This window comes from Lipophrys pholis (genome assembly GCF_963383615.2).
Source record: "Lipophrys pholis genome assembly, chromosome: 8".
In the NCBI taxonomy this organism is placed as follows: domain Eukaryota; kingdom Metazoa; phylum Chordata; class Actinopteri; order Blenniiformes; family Blenniidae; genus Lipophrys; species Lipophrys pholis.
The window spans coordinates 23,185,001-23,199,478 of NC_137630.1; the positions used below are offsets into that span (position 1 = coordinate 23,185,001).

The 14,478-nt window shown below is 41.9% G+C and overlaps 1 protein-coding gene across 2 annotated transcripts in view; it reads left to right on the forward strand.

Annotated features, from left to right (window-relative positions):
- LOC308113968 (IQ motif and SEC7 domain-containing protein 1-like) overlaps nt 1-14,478 on the forward strand; it is a 92,548-nt gene that overhangs the window by 15,063 nt on the left and 63,007 nt on the right. For both annotated transcript variants that reach the window (XM_080470559.1, XM_080470563.1), the window contains exon 2: nt 10,591-10,698. In XM_080470559.1, coding sequence (XP_080326685.1) covers nt 10,591-10,698 — 108 coding nt within the window. The remainder of the gene's footprint in view (nt 1-10,590; nt 10,699-14,478) is intronic.

A 14,478-nucleotide genomic window follows, 5' to 3' on the forward strand; every position in this document is an offset into this window, starting at 1 on the left:
TATGTTTTCTGTAACTGCAACTACTGTAATCGCGTCAGAAATTGGAAAGGTGGTCCACTGCCTTCATCCTACGTGAACAAAGTGACTGATGACGCTTCACGTTGCTGCAGACTGTCCATCTGTCTTCTGTTAAAGTGTGACAGTTTTCTAGAATAAAAACAAAAAGAATCTAGTACAGGTGGTCAGAACTGGTCCAGTTGTTTTTGTAGTCGGAGCTGTCCAGGGTACTGACCTCCTCCCCCTCGGCGTAGTCTGCTCTGAGGATATTTTGCCTTAATGGATGGGTGCTTATTTAAAAGACTGGCATATCCTTCAGCAAAACATTTGTGATAAGTCGTGTTGATGCGTTCATTCTTCTCCTCTAATGAATTGTATTAAAAGCAGTCGATCGCCTCAGTAATGGCAGCTGTAACTGGACTACAGCTTGTGTGTCTATGAATCTCCTCTGCATTATATTGACCCAGCCTTTTGGTTTGGTCATTAATTCAACAGTCATAATGAGACTTTCTCTAAAGAAAACACTGATTATATCAAGTTTGTTCTTCTCTTTAAAGAGATTAGTTGTTTGGGGAAATATGTGATCTCAAATGAGAAAGGAGGTGTTGTAGATCTGCAACAATTAGCTATGGCATTATGCAATAGCATTATATCCTAAAGCCATCTCGGAGGAAAAAAAAAAACCACCCAACAACCCTGAACTACATAACCCGCACACAAAGAATCTTTACAGCTGATGCACCTAATGATACAGTCAGCCACTGCACTGTATTTTCACCATGAATACCTCATTGTTTTCTTCTTGTGAAAAGTGAAGAGAGCCAACAAGTTGGCTCATAAATCCACCCTGATGCAGCCATGCAGTCGCTTTATTGCCCCTTAGTGCTGTGGTTCGCAGAACAGGCTACATTTTATTCTCGGCGCTGTGAAGAGTGCCTTCCTTTTACTTTTGCAGTGGCTATTACTGCAGCCTGTTTTTAAAAGTGCCCCTGGAAATTCATGGTAAAAATCTGTGTGTGTGTGTGTGAGAGACGGCAGACATATGATGATGTGCACACCTCCAAAATAATCCAACCTCTAAAGCATCTCTGCAGTATTAAGTCAGTGTTTTATTCATCTTGGGAAATTTGAAGGCATTTTTTTACTGTTGAGATATATATATATATATAAAGAAATCATGTTTCATCAATAATAATAATAATTTATTTGTGATACAAGTGTGATACTGAATTGACACAAAAACAAGATTTGGCTTCACGACACAGATGAAGTGAATCTCCAGGTCATCCTGAAGGTGCTCTGCTGGACTGAGACCTGGTGACGGAGGTCATCGGAGTCCAGAGAACCCGTGGTTATGTTAATGATGGCAATTTGACATGATTGGAGCGTTGTGACATGTTATCCAGCTGGAAGAGACGCACACTGTGACCATAAAGGGATAAACATGATGTACATCAGTACTTGGGTAGACTGCAGTGTTTAAACCACACTCTGGTGATAATAAGAGGCCAAGAGGACACCGTTACACCTCCGCCAACACTCTGACCTGCTGGTACACTGCAGGCAGACAGTTTCCTGCTTTAATCTCCTGAGTTACTGTAGAATTACCGTCATCCTGAACCAGTCTGCTCATTCTCCTCTGACCTCTGCCATCAATAGAGTATCTTCTGCTGCTCACTGAAAGCAATACATTACCTTTTTTGGGGGGGGGGGGGTGTTCTCTGGAAACCCGAATAGATTGTGTGTGAAAATCCCAGAAGATCAGCAGAAATGCACTCGGACCAGAGATTGCTCTCAACTTTTTTTTGTTGCCTTCTCGTTGTGACGGGCAGAGTTGTAAAAAGTCGGTTAGAATATTTTGTTCCCTGTCAGTTCATCGTTTTTGTCTAAAATGATAAGACAGTTCACGGAGGAATAATGCGGCGACAGCAGAAACTTTCCCAAGGTAGATTGATATCATATTTTAATATTGTAGTATTAGCGTAATATGATACATCATTTTATCAATTATCATATAAAAACTGTTAATGTATCGTATTGTACCATAAAACTTGATATCGTATAACATGTTTTGCGATACAGAATGAAAAGTTGGAATGATGCAGTTTATTTAGCTTGACGTAGAAGCAAATGATTCAGTATTACTTTAATTCAGACTGTAAAGTTTGTGACTGTGTAGATCTATCTTCACTCACCTAATCTGTCAAAATTAGAGTTTTTTTCTCATGACTAATTTCCCCGGTTATTAAATGAAAATTGTAATTAAGACTTGAGGAGAAGTCTCTATATATTTGATTAATTTCCTGAAGCCTTCACCTTGAACTGGGTTAGATTGAAAACCTTGCGAGGTCATTTTGGTTACCGTCCCGCCTCAGGTGGGGTCAGAGCGTCTCGGGGTAAATGATATCAAACTGGCCTGACTGTGAAGTGGGAGCGATGTCCTCTGTCCTACTTTCTACAGTGGGCTGTTTTAAATTTGCAGTCCATGCGAGCGCCGCTGCAGGGAAAGAGACTGGTGTCTGACTTTCAAGTAGCCGTGTACATGAATGAGCCAATCACTCATTGGTTTTAATTGAATAACATTTCAAGTGTGGAACTGGTGAAAGCGGCGCACGTTTAATTGTTTAACCGGCTAATTGTGTGCATCCCAGGTCAGAATGATTAATAGCTTTTCAATTTCTCTGTCGGAGTTGAACAAATGTGGTCCATGATGGAAAAATATTGAGCCAACACGACCTTTGTTTGACCTTCAAAGACACTGAAATTACCTTTCTGCAGCACTCTGAAGTTGTCTGTTGTCTTAGTCGATGTTTAGGGGTTAAGTTGAGGTTAGTTTACAGTGGTTTACTGTGACTGACGGGCTGCACAGCAGCGTAGTGGTGAGTGAGAGGAGAGTCTGGGTGGGATTTAGGGCCTTTGTTAGTTTCCTCCTCCAATAAAAAAATTTATCTTAAAATGCCCGTGTGTGAGTGTGGCTGTCTGTGTTTCTGTTTTCCTAAATTTGCTTGAATGCTATTGAGGATTGATCAAGTGTACCTGATAATGTGGTTTGGCGATATGTCAGATTTTTCTCGCATGGACCCGTTCATATTCAACTTCTGTTCTTTTTTTTTTCATTATATTTCATGTCCATCTGTAACAAAGATGTTTTGTTTGAGACAATAATCTGGATTTGGCCTTTTGTTCATGAAGCGGAGTGCACAGCTAACTAAAATAGCAACACACAGCACTCATAAATAAGCACTTCCTTGACAGAGGAGACGGTTTGACACATGTATGTAATCTTGTCGGTGTCACGTCTGAGTTGTAGCCGGACTAAGAAAAAACAAAGAAAAGAAAAAAAGTCTCTCAGGAGACCAGAAGGATCTGCTCAAAGGCGCAGCAGCTGTCAGGCGCAGAGACGCAAACGTGGCTGCAGTAATGTAGACGCTGAATCAAGTGATGGCGGTTAGTGAGGCATTTTATGTCACTGTACACGTCTTTTTGGCTGCCAAACTGACATGCCGCAGCATCTTTTGTTTGTACCAGCTCGACAAAATCATTGAACCAGCATTTTTTTATTTTATTATTTATTTAACCGTCTCTCCGGTCTCAATGTGACTTCTCCGTAATGGTCCGGCATGTCCCGCTGCTTCAAGGTGGGTTCACTCCTTTAGACACGGATGCATTGTCGCCTCATTTAAAATGCGTCTAAAGCTTGTTCCCTCTGGGAAAAGCAGACATATTGCTTTAGAGAATACTTTAGTAGAGACACTGTTATGTAATTCTTTTGATTTGAGACTGTAAAACTAAATAATGCTGGACAGAGTGCTACTCCTCTGTCTGAGGGATTGAGGTGGGCCCAATGTGGCGGCCATTACTGTTGATAGTGGATATTACACTGTGCAGGAAATGATGAGATTTTTCGATGAAATGCAGTGCAAGGTCACATTCCTGTGTTGTTAGTTCACTGGCTGAGGGAACTTCAGTGGCAGGAGATTTGTAGCGCTGTCTCTACTGACGGCGTTAAGACGCGGGTTGATTTAAAACTGTAATGTGAATCTATCATTGCTGTGAGCACAGCTATGGAATATGGCTTACGTGCCGGGAGTAGATGGGCTCCTCTCGCTGGTAAACACACTCCTTATCTGCAGCTTCTCTCTTTAGGGACGCCTCGCTGTGGGATCCAAACAGCCTCTTGCCTCTGTAGTGCCGTGTATTTGGGAGCCAGCAGCGTCTAGACCGAGTTGAAAAGAGTGAGCGGCGAAGCCCGTCTTGTGTTTTAGCAAAAATTATCCAGGCCATGTCGGTTCTTTCTGTAGGTAGTCGATTGCCGAGACTCCCCAGGCTGCTTTTCTTCTGCTCTAAATGTCCCATTACAAATCTGAAGCGAATCCAGAGGGCCCCAGCCTGGAGATGTGTGCCAGTCTTTGTCTTTGTACGCTCCTGATATGAAAGTACGTCTTTGTGCGCGCATGCAAGAGCGAAACAAGTGTATGTGAAGTTTGTTTGCTGGAGTGTTGCAAATTTTTTTCATAAATAAATATGACTGGGAGTTAGTTTCTTCTGCAGCTTATTTCAGGTTTGACTCTGATGGATATGATAACGATACCTGCTGTGCTCGCACATCGATTCCAATTATTTTTTGTGTTTTGACCATTATCCTTAGTGTTTCTCATTACATTGTTTAATGCCAAGATTAAAGTGTCAGATTTCAAAATAGAAAGTCATTTGCCAGTTGAAAGGGCAAACTTTTGTTCTCATTAAAGCTAACGTAATTATCTATTTTCTCATGTGTATTCCAACAACAGATGTATTGTGGTCTTTACTTTCCCCCTTATCTCCCAGGCCTTTGTAAGCACTGCTGCTGATAGTGAAATGTAAAAGCCAAACAGCAGAAGCAGAAGATGAGGCTTCAGATGAAAATGGTTCTAAAATCGATGTTTTGATGTGGTTGGAAATCTCCCAAATGGCAGCAGTCTTTTGATCGCAGCTCTTGCTTCTGAATTTGGCCGCATTTCTTACACTCATTCTGTTACTTAATGTGAAGCAAGAAACCGACTGTTATCGCGCTGCTGTATATGTTGTCATGGGCATCTGTTTGTATTGTTGACACCTGCATACACTTCGACTCTCACTTGACTCATGATTACGCTGCTTTCTGACCATATTTGAGTCTTTGTCGAACAATGTTTACTTTGTGGAAATGTGGGGGTGTTCCATGTCTGACTGACACTTTCAGTAGCCAATCATGCTGATTGTGCAGTCACACACCCTTGTGAAGTCAAGCTGCTCTCCACTGCTGTTGGTAGACACACGTGAATCGGAATATGCAATCCTGTTGCCTGCAGGATGAGGAACCGCCCTCGGTGCGTGATGAGTAATCAGGCAATTGACATTGTTTTGCAGGAAGATAAAACGTCAAAATATCGTTATGAAAACGCTGGAATACAAATAAAAGTACAAATTATTGCTTAGCCTCCAAGCAAATGGATAAGAAATGAGAAAATATGTTTTTCCTTTAGGAATTGTCATGTTGGTACTGATATCTTTAATCCTTCACTGATTTCTTTAAACAATTAAAAGCTTTCTCACTGTATTGCTAAAATAATATATCTATTTTCTGCCGTGTTCACGAAGATTGCAAAACATCTAAAGGGATTTTAATTGTGGAAATAATAAGGCTTCACAAGCAAATGAATAAATCCATTAAAAACTGAAAACTTGAATGAATTAAAGAGTGTCCCATAGAACATGTCTGAAATATAAGAAGGTTTTTATAACTCAAAAGGAGTTCTATCAATACATGCACTATAAAAGCATTAAACAAGAAGAAATGAATGTGGAGATGCACCAAGAGTTTGTAATGAAATGAATTCACCACTATCCAGACCAGGGAGTGTAGCAGCTGAGAGCCCCTGAACGAGCTGAGAGCTGGAAAGTGGTTTCCACGCAACAAACACGCATGCATTCACAACACCCCATAAAAAAATGAATAGGACATATATATTCCAGAAATGCACATCCAGGTAAGTGCAGTCTGTCCTATATTTGTGAATGAGGCTTGCTCCAGCGGTGTGTTATGTAGCTAATCATAGAAGCGGAGAAATGGAGACGGGCTTTGAATCCTGTGAGAAAGCGAATATTTTACACATGGGAACAAAGCAATTGGTAGAGCAAAATCTGCTATGAGGAATTGTAGTGCGAGCATCTTATGGGGCAGCAATAAGAAGTGAAGACTGAATGAAACAAAATAGGACATATGTAACAAATCGTGATTGTTGTATAACCTTGGAAATTACACATGCATCACAGAGCAAAGGATGAAATCAGGCTTTATGGGTTAAGGTATAGGCCTTCTACTATAAGATGTTATTATAGCAATATAGCCTATACCATTAAGCATTCAAAAGGTTTGTATTGAATCTTTGAAATTCTCTGCTTTGTGTTAAGTTTCTTTCCATAATATGAAGCACCCAGTATAAATTTACTGTTTGCTCCTGTGTCAAATAATCTTCCATATCATATAAATATAGTATAAATCTCTCTGTAAATATTAGGTAGCGTCTATTTAAAGAAACGCAGCTGCCTGGTTCAAATATTGCTGTGACTGTTGCCATGAAATCTCTCTCTCATCCACGTGGTTCATCTTGGCGCCGGGTTCCCTTTTGTACCTGACTTGAAAGCTGTTCCGAGTCACTACAAGTGCCAGAACAGCACTCTGCTGACAACACACAGCAGACTTACAGTCACTCACATCTCTCACCCTGTTAATGTGCCACATCAGGACACAAGTGAGTCTGGCTGTTGAAAAGTTTGTGCGTTACATGGCTTGGTGGGTTTTCAATATCATTAATAATGAAAAAGCCACTGAACTTGGCACAAGTGCTATAAATAAATAAGTGTGTGTGTGCGCACTCATGGCTAATGAGAGAGGAATAACAACATGGCGGTGTTTAATTGGTCTGCTGTTCTGTAATCAGAATGGATGGCTTAATTCAGATGTGATTAGGGCCTGGTGGAGATGTGCCGACACTCTTTGACCTGCTTTTTATTGGATTGTTCTTCAGTTGAATGTGTGACGACGACGTGCTCTCCCGCTCGCACGCCGCCAAACGCACTTTAATGCAGCACTCGTTCATACACCCAGACGAGCATATGACACAAGCCCACAGCTGAGGAGCAGACCAACGCTTTATCACGGCAACTGCGATAAGAATTCAGGATGAGGACGCTCTTGTCTTATTTATAGCTGTTTACTCGTGCCCGGTGAGGTTTTCTTTTGTGATGGATGGCGGTTGTTATGTTTCAGAGTGTCGGTGAATGAAGAGCTAATTGAAATCTCACATCATTGGGATGCTGCGTCCATGGCGGGGGACCTTCTGAGCGGTGTTGGTTGTATTTTTTTTGTTTATTGAACAGATTTGGTTTGACACACACGAAGGCCAGAGCAGCTTGTCAGAGAGCTGCAGCACAATGACTGACTGGAGGTATTCTGGAAAGCCTGGCCAAGGTCTGTGGCTTTTATTTCCCTGTAGCCCTCCGCAGAGAGTTGGGGATGCGGAGAGGCGGGGATTATACAGCTCAGCCATTATTGTCCAAATGACAATGAGAAGAATACGGCTTGGCCGGGCTGTTGTTGTGGAGGTCACAACCTCCGTCAGAGAGAGTGTCTCAAAAGAACACCAGTAAGCAAAGTGTTTCCAATCAATTTGAGCATTAACAAAGGCCGACTGCTTGTTGGGATCGCAGGATGATTTATAAAGCATAACGATTAGCCAAATGGATTAACATAAAACATACCAAGGGGAGCAAAGGAAACTGCGCTCGTGCAGTTTTGTGTGGAGATGAGGTATTTGCTGTAGTAGCTATAGGGCCGCAGTTTTCCGTCTGAATGCCGGACGTCATGCTCCAACAGTACAAAGTGTTGACTGAACTGTGTTTAATCCTCACAGAAGTCTAGAGCCTAAGAAAAAGGAGCTCGTCCTTCGGTGGCGGGACAGGCCACGTCGGGCCAGGCCAGCTGATATTCGCCTGCAGTGATGAGAAGTGACAGCACTCTGTTGTCAGAGCCGGTCTTGCGCCGACTTGCACCCTCAGCTCGCGCTCCGCTGAGGGATCACATAAAATACATCCTTGTCTTTCGCCTCTCTTGCAACCCTTGTTGCCATGGAGAGCGATGCTCAACTTTGATGCGTAGGACACTGAGCCTGCCGTCTCTGTCCTTGTGCGAGTTCCTTTTGATTTCATGTCTTAATCAGGCATTGTTCTGAAAACAACCCCCCCCACCCCCACCCATTTGCAGGAATGAGACACAACGCGCTGTGTGTGGAGCGTATAGTGGAAGGAGGTGAGGGCGTGACTCGCATGTCTCTGTGGAAAAAGGACTGCCGCTTTTTTTATGAACTGCGGGTGTTTTGTGCATTATTCACTGCAGTGACAGGACTGGAACAAGCTCTGAGTGTTTGGCCCTGCTGCATTATCGGTGTAACGAAGTGAAGACGGGAAGAAAATTCTGACTAATTCAAGGTTCATAGCTCTCGACTCAGCCGGAGCAGAGACATTAGCATTTTTTTTGAATTAATAATTCATTACATCCAAACAGCAGCAAATGGCAGCAGCAATGACACAATTAGCTCTGATATTTCTCAAGGCCTCATTGGAAAAGTTCTCATACTGACACTTTGTATGAGACGAGTTGACGTATGGCAGATAATTACTTCTTTTTTTTTTTGTTGTTGTTGTTGTTGTTTCAAACGCTTTGACAAATGCATGACTGTGCGGGGAGATTTAGCTTTTATATTTTTTTTTGATGAAGAACTCATTACCGGAGGGCGACCGGGGCGCTGCAGGTTTTAAGGCAGCATGCTGACAGGTTGAGAAATGTGCTCGGCCCATCAGAGACAAGCAGCCCAAAGGTGGCCTGGCTCCGTGAGAACTCGACAAACAATGCGGAGAGAGAAACGGTCTATCTGTGAAGGACATGAGAAATGATGCAGTAAAAACGAGAAGACAAAACTTCAGTGACTCTTGGACACTCAACGCAAACTTATGACTATACAGACAAAACAGTGGGACTTACCTCATGTGACCTTTCCTTTCCTGTTTGTATTTCATTCAGCTAATTTTACTTTTGACCTGTTTCTATGTCTTGCTTTGTCTAACACAAAGTGTCTCTACTGGGATATATCTGACACAGAAAAAGATAACGTACTTTAATAAGCTGTCACTAAAAGGACTTATCTTCCGTCTCTTTGCTGGTACTTCTAGTATTAAGTGCCATTAGCAGCTCTGTCTTTGAATGCCACTTTAAACACTAGTCTGAAGTACTGCAGATTAAGTCGCCTTTGTGTTACTTCATCAATAGTCATTTAGAAGTTATATACATTGTAAGTCTGCGGGATTGTGAATTAAGTCTCGATACAGAATTAATCGTTGTCGAGTTCAGTGGAACCGATTACGTGGACCTGATTTAAAAACTTCATTTTTGAAACTGCACAATTCAGGTACATTAATGTTTTGTAATATACTACATTTGAGGGTAAACGTGACGTGTAAAGGAGTACACGGTGGCCTACCATCTATTCAACATATTTGCTCTCTGGATGTTTGTTTTGTTGCCGTTTCTTGTTGAACTTAGTTTTCAGATTATTGTGCAACTAATTGATGTAGTGCAGCCGAGTGAATCATTTATCACATTAACCCACACAGTCCTGATTGCTCAGCTAATTTGTCACAACCGCACTACAGTGATGCCGCTACAGCCATAACATCATCACCACATGCCTGATATTATCTATGTCCCCATTTTGCTGCTCTAAAGCAAAATATTTGCCTTTTGTGTTTTGACATATTTCTAACAGAACCAACATTCGGGGCGCGCAGGTCAGCCTTCACTTCCCACATGCATAAATAAGCCTTGGCCGCCCCCGACCCCGTTACTGGTTCACTGCTTTTCCTCCCTTGTGCCACTTTTGAAAGGTACTGACCGCTACATACTGGGAACACCGAGCAAGAGCTGCAGTTTGGAAGATACTTAGAGAGAGAGACGCTTTTTCCTTCTTCTGAAACGTCAACTTTGAGAACAAAGTGTGCACTTGCTATTCAACATCTCCTGCCCACTGACGATAAAAAAGAAACCATTAATGTTATGTACGTCACTTGTCAGTAGTATTATTATGGCTGGTTAGTGCAACGGAGGGAGATAATTCAAGAGTAACTAAGCAGTTTTCAATTTTACTAACTAGTGAAGTGACTTCACACTATTTAAACATGTAACTAGTGACTATTTAGTTCCTAAAAACAAGACATTTTATTTATAAAGCGATTTATTTATTTTTTTTAATGAAACTCGGACACAGATTGTCAGTCATGTTTATTTAATTCAAAGCAAAACAGATCTGTTTCTTTACGGTAACTTCACTACTTTTAATTTTTAGTTAGTGGTAAATGAATTCCTCAACATAAAAGAAAAGGTACTAAACTAGTTGCAGAGTTGGAGGAACTCCAACTTTAAGGTAGTACCTAGTTCCTTTTTATTTTCCAGTACAGTGAACTGATCGAGTGCTGATTTTCATGAAGTTGTGTTTGTAACGGGTTTCGTTCCTCCTGTAGGAAACATGTGTCTCTGCCGGCGGACATCAGTGAGAAGCCGGGCCGTCTGGTGTCTGAAGGCTGCAGGAGAGTCACGCCCTGCCGCACGTGGAAGTCTGCTTCCTTTGGGTACAGTAAGACACTTGTTTTTCACCACGATATGATTGATGCTTAAATGGTCCCATAAGCAGCACGGCATCTCGCTGCACGGTGTTTTTCTTGTCTTGCTCTTGTTACTGTTTTAAAAGTCATTCCGTCTCCTATTGATGCTTTGCTAATTGGCCTCTGTGTGCCAGATGTATCGGCCGTGACAGCCTGACAGTTGCAAACTTTGCTGCGCCCGTACGTTTGAGGTTTGCAGCTGTTCTCCAGTCATCCGCTTTCTTATGACACAGCACTTTTGACTGCTGCAGTGTTGTTGTTTTTTCTTCTGACGCGTGTGTACGGGGCTGCTCCAATCAAACGCACCGTCGGAGGGGATCATTAGTCGTGGGCTTAATGAAATATGATCTCTGCGTAAGAGAGCCTTCATTGCCGCTCACCCATTTGCTCCGAGTGGAGCCTGGATGGTGAGAGAGTTTCTCCACAAACGAGCAGCGAGGAGGAGAGCATCAGTGGGGCTGACTTAAGGGGCTTCAAAAGGCTTGGGGAGGGTTTCAGAGACACCTCCCAGCGCTGTGTGCCTCATCATCTAAAAGCAATGTGCGCCTAATCCATAGCTCACTTCTGGCTCATGTGCAGCCCAAAAATAAATCCCATTGCATAGTGGGAGCATGTTCTATTTTTAAAGAGCAGCGCTCAGAGGTTTCTGATGAGTCGGAACATCTGCGGGTTGTTTTTAGACTTCTGTACAACCGCAGAAATGAGGCGATTGCTCTTTCTTGCTGACTGATGCCTCGCTCATTTGCACCCCTTTCTCAGCGAGATAGTTGCTCACTAAGTAATTTTCAAGCACAGCTCAAAGCTAATCGGTTAAATGGATCATGACTGTAAACAAGGAAGATGGCTGTGATCAGAGCTTGATTGTTTTCCTCTCCGCTTACAGAGACACACAGTTACATTTAGCTGATTACTAATTGATGAGAGAGCAAAATAACATTGATTATGTTATTATTCTCACTTTGCTGACTATTACTGTGACCCAGAGGTAGCCTTCGAATTGCTTAAGTACTTTGGATCAATTTGGGGAATATTTGGTGGCATACACACGCCTGTTTGTCTCTTTGTTTGGCTTACTTTGCGTTTGGAGACAGTTTGAAGGATAGGAGCGAACGTGAGTGGGCTGCACACAGAAAACACTGAATGAAAGCTCCTCTTTCAATTCAAGTGTCAGAATCGCACTCGCCAACACACTCTGTGGCATTTAAAAAGAAAAAAGAAAAAAAAGAGATGACAGTTCTGGCTGAAAGTTTGCTAAATGGATCACAGCGTGAGTCAAACTGAAAAGAAACATTCATTGTAAAGACCTGAGACACCGCTGCCGCTTGTCATCTCTCACTGTTTTTTTGTTTTTTTAAGATGTTATGTCTTTTTGAAAGACAGGAAGCTCACTTATGGTCCTGTGCCACATCTGACCCAGGAAGTTGCACTTCAGACCACGGAGTCACTGTGATACGACATGTTTTCACGGTGTTCGACTTCGAAAAGCAGTGCAGAGAAATGTTGGGTAATCACTCTCCGTTTGAGCAGCGTAACTCTGTGGGGCTCTGGGCAAATGATTGATCTCTGTAACTGCATTTTCTCACCATATTTGTGCAGCACTAACGGCTCGAGACAGAGTAAAATATTAATTACTATACAATTTGCACTGTGCTCTGCCATGCCCTCCAGTATGCTGAATCACTTCACTTGTTTTTGATGTGTTTGACCGGGTGTATTGGGTAATGTTAAGGATCGCTGTAATCATGGGAGGTGTGCATAGTTGTAGCATGCGTTTCTTTCTATTTTAGTTGCAAAAAAAGAAAAAGCTGATTGGACTCATATGCTAGATGGTGCTGTTATATAAAAGTGTATATTATTCCTGCAGAGTTTGAAGGAAAGAAGGCATTAGGAATTAATGGGACTTTTGCTTTGGTGTAGCTTACAGTGACTGGCTTGTTCGACAGGCTCAGTACCAGAGTGTAGTCTATCTCCGGGGATGACCAATCAGATTCAAAGCAAACAATGCGGCTGGTATATTTGAAGCTGCACAAACTTCCTCTTGAACTGTTGCATCTGTACATTTCTTTCCTGGCTTGAACTTCACTTAAATTAGTTTGTGCCTGCTCCTTTTTGCAGTCTTTTTTTTTTTCTCTCTGCATACTGCAAGAAAACAATTACATGTACCAGTAGCGTTTGATCAGCTACGGATCTATACAGGTAATGGAATAGCTCTGTTGTATTGTTTTATTTCCTCTGCCTAAATGTGTATGTCTGATTCAGTGTTGATGGAGCGCTGGCCAGAATGATTTTGCATCTAAAGTTTAGAAATACTGTCAGAGGAGGAAACATGGATGAATAAGCAAATTTTACTTGGAAAAATCCAAGAAAAATTGGAAATGTAATTCCATTAACTGACAGCTTCAGCACCCTGGACAGCGAAATGTTTTATTTAATGCGACTCTGAGGAGTCACACATGAGCACTCACTGGTGTGATTACCCAGCCGCATGACCGGGATGTAACGGCTATGGAGACGCCGCTTGTGCAATAGAATATCTGAACCAGGACAAAGGTGGTAGATTACCTGACCTCTATCAGAGCACACGCGTTGAATATACGAACAGGTCCCACAAGGTGTTTAATGTCTTTCGGTTCTTTCTTGTCAGTCAGCAGCTGGCAATAAAGCTGAGCCTCAGAGCAGAATGGAGAAGGAAGGATACATCAGCAAAATATGAATAATAAAAGAGCAAAATGCTATAAAACTGTGAAAAGTGAATTTGTGAAATGGAATAAGTGGAGTTTCTTTCATTAGAATTCTGAATTGAATTTATTGACCATCATTAGCTGCAAAAATGTCTCAGCTGCCAATTTAAGTAAAAGCAGTAAAAATGGTTTTCCCGAGCTGTTGCTTTCACTCTGAATTGTAGGCTGCACTAAATTTAATTTGAACATGAGTGAAGTGCAACAGAAAGATGCAATAAACATTGTCTGTAATAATAAATTAAAAAAAAAAAACCTGCAAGTCTAAAAGTCTAAATTCCAGTAGTTACTCAAAAAGGAGGACAAAGTTTACTTTGGACAAAGTTCAGTCTGGGAATAGCAGAAATACCGATGCTGCTGCAGGAAATAGCTGCTGCTTATGAGTATGAAACTGTAATCCCATCCATCGGTCCGTCAATCCTCCACAAACGAGTCAATTTAAAGTCCAACATTTACCATTACAGGCATGTGTTTGGATTGTCGAAGAAATCCAAGATGCAGGAATCCCTTGTGGGGCGGGGGGGACATACAAACTCTATTAGGCCCTGTTGACAGCAGTTTGAACCAGTTTGGTTCAGCAGTTCAGGTTTAAATATATATATTACTAAGTATTTGTGCAATGTTGAGCTGCTGCAATGACTGAACTTACCCATGTGGGATTAGTGAAGTCCGACCTTATCTTATCTTATACCAGATATGCATTGATGGAAAAAGAACCAAAATCCTATATTGACTCTGTATAACCTGAAGAATTGGTCTTTTGGCTTCCAAAGACTGGATTTATTTGATACAATAAGAATTGGGTCAACCAAAGCAGTTCATTGGTCAATCACGGGTATCCTCACTCTAAGTGTCGGGACTTTCAGTAGAGAGATGCTGAACTGTTTGTCGTGACCTGCAGACACAAACCTTATCTAACTCTTGACTGCCTCCCTCCATTCGTTTGTGGCTACGTGCCCTACTTAACCAACATAACGTCAACTTCACAACTGCCTGTGAAGGCTGTGTT